Here is a 9,026-nt window from a genome sequence, read left to right on the forward strand (position 1 = left end):
CAGCGACGTATATAAGGCCAAAGTAAGTCGGAACTTCAATTGGTCAAAATCGGGAAAAATATAGCTCTGCTACTTGATTTACCTAACAATATTTTTATTTAATAAGATAGTTCTCTGAATTATATGTGGACAGTTCCAGGGTCTAGATATTGGGTGTATGACTTAAAATGAAATATTTGTACAATATAAATTTATTCAAATTATTGTTCATTGCTAGTTATAACCTTTCCCCATCTTTCTGGCAACATAAGGATTCCGAGCCAAAAGAACTGCTCATCTTTTGAGGCCAAGAACGATTGTGAGCTGTACTTTGCATACAAATTGACATTTAGTTTTGGCTGTTACAAACCTCCCTACTATGGTGGTGTAGGGTATAAAGACAACATTTTCGGATATACAAGGTGGCGCAAAAGTAATCCTCCTATCAGAAAATGCTATATATTTTGCGATTAGCCCCTAATGTCAGTTCTGTTTTGACATTTGTGTAGTAAACACAGGCGAAATACACGTTAATAAACAATGTTACGCTACACTGCTCCAGAACGCGGAATATTGCTGACTATTTATATGACCAATAAGGAAGACGATTTTTCATCAAAAATAATCATGAGTGTTGAGGCCCATTTCCATCTTAGCGGGTACGTAAATAAGCAAAATTTACGCTTCTGGGGCACTGAAAATCCGCGTGTAACCCACGAAGAGCCATTACACCCGCTCAAAGTCACTGTATGGTGTGCTGTTTTCGCTGGAGGAGTCACCGGACCTTTTTTCTTCGAAGACGTCGCGGGCCAAACGGTTACTGTGAATGATGAGCGCTACAGAGCAATGATCCACGAGTTCTTTTTGCCGCAACTTGATGAATTGGGATTGGAAAACATGTGGTTCCAACAGGACGGTGCAACGGCACACACTGCACGTGCCACAACCGATATTCTGAAGGATGCATTTCCCGGGCGCCTAATCTCCCGTTTTGGCGATTTTCACTGGCCAGCAAGATCGATTTGACCACTCCAGACTTCTTTTTGTGGGGCTTTTTGAAGTCGCGGGTTTATGTCAACAAGCCTCAGACTCTTGCAGCTCTTAAAGACAATATCCGTCAAGAATGTGAGGACCTATCGCCAGAAGTTTTGGCCAAAGTGATGGAAAATGCCATAAAAAGGGCTCAAATGACAATCAACTGTGGCGGCGGCCATTTGCATGACATCATATTCTCGACATAAATCTCGATATAAATCGAGAGAAGTTTTTTAATGCAAACATTTTTCTAAAAGCGTGCCATGCCACACTCTATCGAACGCCTTAGAAATATCTAGAGCCACCACTTTATTTCGCAAAAACAAAGTCTCCCGTAGAGTGTTCTCGACGAAAGCCATACTGCCAGTTGCTATGTAAATTGTTGGACTCTAAATATTTCGCATACTCTCCATAACTTTGGAAAGTGCATAACAAATTTCTAATGGGCGATAATTTTCAGGGTTGTTAACCTTCCAACAAACAGGAAATTGGCCGGAACTGTATAAAGTGCTGAAAAGGTTAGCTAATGGACGAGCTAGCGTCGAAGAGCACTGCTTCAAGACCAGTGCTGGTATACCATCAGGCCCAGGGACTTGTTTAAACCCTTTGGTGTGGCCGATCCAATGCAATTTTCGTCTCCTTATTTCAATCGATAGGATTTGTTGGTTTGCTCATTCTCAGAGCATATGATTAGATATGGTTTCCGGTCAGAATACACGTAGCATCTAGTGAAGAAAGCAGTTCACGAATATTTGTATTTTTCGTGGTATCACTTGCAAATAAATGTCGGGAGGTTGCAATAATTGGAAATATCAACAGCCCTTTTTGGGATGCATATAAATGGAGCGATCCTAATATACATACCTATACATGATAATACTTGTATGTATTTTGTATATAGAATCCCATCATATGAACATGCTATACTCTCAAACGCAACAAGTCGGCAAGCAAAAGTTGCTACAACAAAAGGTGTATATTACATTGGACAAGGTACTTGAAAGCTTAAGTACCGTTGTATTTTTGTTAAGCTTCAACACTACACTTATTCACATACACAGACACATCCAATCCGGTATACATATAACAGTTCATCGTCATTATAGTTGAAGTTATGTGTTGGAAAATACAGTTTTGATCGGAATTATACTTGAAAATCATCATAATGTTTAGGTGAAACTCTTGACATGGAAAAAAATATTTCAAAAAAAAGAAATACTTTTAAAAAAGTTTTATAGTGCACATAAAACGCTAGTTGATAAAGATAAACCACAATTGTAAGCAAACAAATTTTCGTCAACCCATCTAAAATTTTGACCAACACTGTACACCTAAAGTACTTCATTTATCATAACAAGTTTTGTTAAAGTTTTATTTTTTTTCTTGGCTCTCTCACAATCACATTCTGTTGCGTGTCTAAGACCTGAAACGGTAGGAGTGTGCGTGTGTATTCATCTGGTCTAAGTTTATTTCCGAACAAATAACCAAAAAAAAACATATTCCAATTATACGGTCTTTATTAATATAAATAAAACCATAATTGATCGAAGAAAATCATTCAGCAAATAGTCTTCATTTATTTAACATTTCATTGAAAAATAGGAAGACTATAAACGATGGTTTGTTGAAAGCAATGGATTATTTAAAAACAAAAATACAATTACCGTTAAAAAACATTTAATATTCGTATCCTTGTATATTTCCAGAAAATCTTCTACTTGTTAAGTCTCATAAGTGTTGTGTCTGCTGCAATTATTCCGTTTGATGGATTAAGGCAACAGAATTCCACAACGAATGCAATTACCGAACCAGAAACAAACCTGGATACGACCATCTTGAATGATGAAGGCTATAAGTATAAAACTGTTCGTCGTTTAAAATACAGGCTGCGTAGAGATGTCAGTCAATTGGATAATGACTACTTGCCGCCGTCTGAAGAAGCTCAAGCTGAACAATTAAATAATTTTTCTGATATTTCAAATGAATACCTTCCATCCGCTCAAGAATCAACCACCGAAGCTTTTGCTGCACTGAAATCTGTTCAGGATTCCGCAGCTTTGGGAGAAAATGGTTACGAATACAAAACTGTTCGTCGTTTAAAATACCGTCAACGTCGTGATATCTCTGAAATTTCCAACGAATACTTGCCTGCTGCTGAAGAACCAACTACCGAAGCTGTTGCTGAATTGAAATCTGTAGAGGAACCTGAGGATTCTGCTGTCTTGGGAGAAAATGGTTACGAATACAAAACTGTTCGTCGTTTGAAATACCGTCAACGTCGCGATGTCTCTGAAGTTGCCAACGAATACTTGCCTGCTGAAGAAGCAACCACTGAAGCTGTTGCTGAATTGAAATCTGTAGAAGAACCTGAGGATTCCGCAGTCTTGGGAGAAAATGGTTACGAATACAAAACTGTTCGTCGTTTAAAATACCGTCAACGTCGTGATGTCTCTGAAATTTCCAACGAATACTTGCCTGCTGCTGAAGAACCAACTACCGAAGCTGTTGCTGAATTGAAGTCTGTAGAGGAACCTGAGGATTCTGCTGTCTTGTTAGAAAATGGTTACGAATATAAAACTGTTCGTCGTTTAAAATACCGTCAACGTCGTGATGTCTCTGAAATTACCAACGAGTACTTGCCTGCTGCTGAAGAAACAGCTACCGAAGCTGTTGCTGAATTAAAATCTGTAGAAGAACCTGAGGATTCTGCTGTCTTGGGAGAAAATGGTTACGAATACAAAACTGTTCGTCGTTTAAAATACCGTCAACGTCGCGATGTCTCTGAAATTGATAACGAATACTTGCCTGCTGCTGAAGAAGCAACTACCGAAGCTGTTGCTGAATTAAAATCTGTAGAAGAACCTGAGGATTCCGCAGTCTTGGGAGAAAATGGTTACGAATACAAAACTGTTCGTCGTTTAAAATACCGTCAACGTCGTGATGTCTCTGAAATTGCCAACGAATACTTGCCTGCTGCTGAAGAAACAGCTACCGAAGCTGTTGCTGAATTAAAATCTGTAGAAGAACCTGAGGATTCTGCTGTCTTGGGAGAAAATGGTTACGAATACAAAACTGTTCGTCGTTTAAAATACCGTCAACGTCGCGATGTCTCTGAAATTGATAACGAATACTTGCCTGCTGCTGAAGAAGCAACTACCGAAGCTGTTGCTGAATTAAAATCTGTAGAAGAACCTGAGGATTCCGCAGTCTTGGGAGAAAATGGTTACGAATACAAAACTGTTCGTCGTTTAAAATACCGTCAACGTCGTGATGTCTCCGAAATTGCCAACGAATACTTGCCTGCTGCTGAAGAAACAGCTACCGAAGCTGTTGCTGAATTAAAATCTGTAGAAGAACCTGAGGATTCCGCAGTCTTGGGAGAAAATGGTTACGAATACAAAACTGTTCGTCGTTTGAAATACCGTCAACGTCGTGATGTCTCTGAAATTGCCAACGAATACTTGCCTGCTGCTGAAGAACCAACTACCGAAGCTGTTGCTGAATTGAAATCTGCAGAGGAACCTGAGGATTCTGCTGTCTTGGGAGAAAATGGTTACGAATACAAAACTGTTCGTCGTTTGAAATACCGTCAACGTCGTGATGTCTCTGAAATTGCCAACGAATACTTGCCTGCTGCTGAAGAACCAACTTCCGAAGCTGTTGCTGAATTGAAATCTGCAGAGGAACCTGAGGATTCTGCTGTCTTGGGAGAAAATGGTTACGAATACAAAACTGTTCGTCGTTTAAAATACCGTCAACGTCGTGATGTCTCTGAAATTGCTAACGAATACTTGCCTGCTGCTGAAGAAGCAACTTCCGAAGCTGTTGCTGAATTGAAATCTGCAGAGGAACCTGAGGATTCTACTGTCTTGGGAGAAAATGGTTACGAATACAAAACTGTTCGTCGTTTGAAATACCGTCAACGTCGTGATGTCTCTGAAATTGCCAACGAATACTTGCCTGCTGCTGAAGAACCAACTACCGAAGCTGTTGCTGAATTGAAATCTGTAGAGGAACCAGAGGATTCTGCTGTCTTGGGAGAAAATGGTTACGAATACAAAACTGTTCGTCGTTTGAAATATCGCCAACGTCGTGATGTCTCTGAAATTTCCAACGAATACTTGCCTGCTGCTGACGAAGCAACTACCGAAGTTGTTGCTGAATTTAAATCTGTAGAGGAACCTGAGGATTCTGCTGTTTTAGGTGAAAATGGTTACGAATACAAAACTGTTCGTCGTTTAAAATACCGTCAACGTCGTGATGTCTCAGAAATTGCCAACGAATATTTACCTGCTGCTGAAGAAGCAACTACCGAAACTCTTGCTGAATTGAAATCTGCAGAGGATCCTGAGGATTCTGCTGTCTTGGGTGAAAATGGTTACGAATACAAAACTGTTCGTCGTTTGAAGTACCGTCAACGTCGTGATGTCTCTGAAATTGCCAACGAATACTTGCCTGCTGCTGAAGAAGCTACTACTGAAGCTGTTGCTGAATTGAAATCTGTAGAGGAACCTGAGGATTCTGCTGTTTTGGGAGAAAATGGTTACGAATACAAAACTGTTCGTCGTTTAAAATATCGTCAACGTCGTGATGTCTCAGAAATTGCCAACGAATACTTGCCTGCTGCTGAAGAAGCAACTACCGAAACAGTTGCTGAAGTGAAATCTGTAGAAGAACCTGAGGATTCCGCAGTCTTGGGAGAAAATGGTTACGAATATAAAACTGTTCGTCGCTTAAAATACCGCCAGTAGTGTAACACATATATTAGGAACATTTTAGTTTAATTCCCATTTGCTTTTGTGATTGATTTGTTATTATTAATAAAGTTATTTTTTCAGAGTTTTACAATGTTAAAAGTATGTTATTTGTTATCTAATGTTTACGTTTTATTTGTTAAAAACAATTGAGCTCTTGTAAGATCCTTTGTTTCCGACACAAACATAAAATTCAATTTCCAAATTACTTTATCTTAGAATTTTGTTTATTTAGTTTGTACATCTTTTGCAAGAACACATTTATTTATATGTGTATTTAACCCAGATTACTTTGAAAAACAACATGTTAGTTTTCTCAAAAAAAAAAAAAAAATGTTGGAAAAAATAAAACAAAAAGATAAAACTGAATGAGCGAGAGTAGAAAAACAAATGCTCATAAACAACATTAAATCAAACAAGCGGAAAAATCTAATTCCAAAAAACAAATCCCTGTAGATCTTGCAAAAAGTATAGAAATAAAGAAACCAACTACAAAATGCTACGTTTTTCTTTAGTTAAACAAACTCATCATCGTCAGCGCCCAACAATAACAACGTTGTCATCGTCGTCATCATCATCATCATCGTCGAAGTTGTCCTCATCATTGGCTTTCAATATCAAATGAAATGACAAGCAGAAAAAAGAAAAAAGTTCTTCTTTTTTTATCAACTAACCAGCCAGTTATACCGACTTTCAACCCATCTTTGAGTCAACCGACCCTGCAGCAAATAAATAACAACATTTGGATTTGGAATAAAGTTAAATATACTTTTTAAATTAAAATGAATTATGGACGGAGTTGAGTGAAATTATTGGTAGGATATTTGTTCTTATAGGGAATTAATTAATTTGAAGCTATAGTTTTGGAAAATAAACTTGAAACTTAACAGAAAATCTATTGCAAAGGTAAGGTCTTCGAATTGTTATTCCAATTTACAAATAATTCCAAGCAGTTTAACATTGTCAAAGTTGCTAATCTAAACCACACTTTATAGAAACTAAGTTTTGTATTTGATTAACTGATCTCTTTCCTTAAGTTGGAAGATAGGAAAAACAAAGAAAGAGCAACAGAAAGCAAAAACAAAACAATAACAACATCTACAACAAATGTTAAAGTCTAATCATAGTTTAACACACTACAACAAATACACATGCCACATGTCTTATAACTTCTATTAAATGAATGTTTCAATACTGTTGTTTTATGTTTTGCTGTTGTTGTGTTTGCTGCTCCTTCTGTACAGGCAAAAAATGATGAGAAAAAAGGCCTGTTTCAAATAGTCATCCAAACGTATAGAGTACCCTGGATTTAGAGGTTTGATTGTCAGCCGAATATATTGTTGAATTGCTCATTTGGTCTGCCATGTCATTCAATTTAATGTACAAGCTTAAGTTGAGTCAATAATAAAAAAAATCCTTTGTAATCAAATAAAATCAAAAAACCACAAGTTACAAGTATGTACTTCAATCATCCTCTTTCATTTGACAAAATTTATATACAGACATATGTGTGCATGAAGTAGTTGACTGACATTCGCATAGCATGATTTTGAAATAAGTTAATTATAGTTTGATCTATAAGTTTGTGTGTTTTCTTTCTATGAAAAATGATAATGATTTAATTATAATTGGATTAGCTGGTCCTTTGCAAGATTTGCAAAGTATGTTCAAATGTAAGTATTTAAAAAAAAAACAGTTAGCAGGAAGTATGATTCAAAAGTGTTGAATGATTGATGGACTGGCTCTAAAACAAGAAATCACATAAAAGCTAGATTAAGTAATTTAGATTTATTATTATCTGCAACAAATCTTTTTGAAAATTTAAATTTTTTTAACGAATCCTGTAACCAGCAAATGTCACACTACTGTACAGTTTAATGTATTTGTATATATGTTAAGAAATTAAAATTAACTCCATATGGAGTTGCTCATAGATCCAATAGGTACATATGTATAAACAAATGTACAAAGCTTATGCACATATGACTGCATTGTTGTAATCAGTGCACAAAATTGTATTCTAGTATCTTTACTATATTCAAATATTAGGCTGCTCCAAAATTATATTGGGAAAACATACAAAAATCGGAAATTTTTTCAAATAAAAAAAGTATATAAATCATTCTGCTGTTTTTTTCAATACTCCGACTAGGACAGACAGTGACGTAGAAAAAAAATAGAGGGAAATAAATACAGTGTCGGACAAAACTAAAGCACGGACTATTACCTCGTAACAAAAACCACAATAAAATTTCAAAAATCACTTTTTTCATTTTTCTTTTTATAATTTTCGATAGAATATATGTTAGGAATTATAAAATAGAATGAATATTCATTTATTTCTAATAAAAAATAAAAAAATCACAAAAAGTTTTACATTACCCTGAAAAGTGCAGCGGCAAAACTAAAGCACATAACATAGAATATATACTCTTTCATTAAATTACAGAAAAATACGAAGAGAAAATATTATTACATAACGAAAAACTTTCTCTTAAAGACATTCTAAGAGTTATTACAAAAAAATAACACGTGTTTTACTATCACTTTTGATCTTTACCATTCCCAGTGCATTTTTTGCGATTGAAAGTACAAAATGGCTCGTAATAAATATTCAGTGCATTTAAAAGAAAAAATAATTGAAGATTTTAATAAAGGAGAATCTGTAACAAAAATTGCAAAGAAATTTAATATTCATCATAGCGTAATTTCCCGAATTATAAGCCGCTTTAAGTCAACAGGTTCACTGGTTACCATACATAAGGGTGGTCGACCACGGAAAACCACTAAACGGGAAGACCAGGCTATAATTCGAATTTTAAAAAAGGATCCCTTTACATCTGCAAGGTCCATTGCAAACCAACTGGCATTAAATATTACTCCTAGAACCATTCAAAGAAGAGCGGTAGAAGGTGGCTTAAAATCGTATAGGACTGTAAAAAAACCATTTATTTCCACAAAAAATAGACAGGCTAGAATTAATTTTGCGAAGGAACATTTAAACTGGAGTGTAACAGAATGGAAGACAGTACTGTTCTCCGATGAATCCAAGTTTAACTTGATGGGTTCTGATGGATATCAGTTAGTACGGAGACCAGCAGGGCAACGACTTAATCCACTGTATACTAAAGGAACTGTAAAACACGGAGGATGTAATATAATGGTCTGGGGATGTTTCTCTGGTCAAGGTATTGGACCCATTCACAAAGTAAATGGGATAATGGACCGTTTCATGTATAAAGACATACTGGAGAATGT

The 9,026-nt window shown here is 36.2% G+C and overlaps 1 protein-coding gene across 1 annotated transcript; it reads left to right on the plus strand.

The window, feature by feature from the left end:
• Positions 1–1,932: 1,932 nt before the first annotated feature.
• On the plus strand, positions 1,933–5,765 carry LOC135955371 (uncharacterized). Its single transcript, XM_065505723.1, has 2 exons — positions 1,933–2,007; positions 2,721–5,765. Exons 1-2 carry the CDS (start codon positions 1,933–1,935, stop codon positions 5,763–5,765), a joined length of 3,120 nt encoding a protein of 1,039 aa, XP_065361795.1.
• Positions 5,766–9,026: the final 3,261 nt, after the last annotated feature.

Source organism: Calliphora vicina, chromosome 3 (assembly GCF_958450345.1).
Source record: "Calliphora vicina chromosome 3, idCalVici1.1, whole genome shotgun sequence".
NCBI classification, from domain to species: Eukaryota; Metazoa; Arthropoda; class Insecta; order Diptera; family Calliphoridae; genus Calliphora; species Calliphora vicina.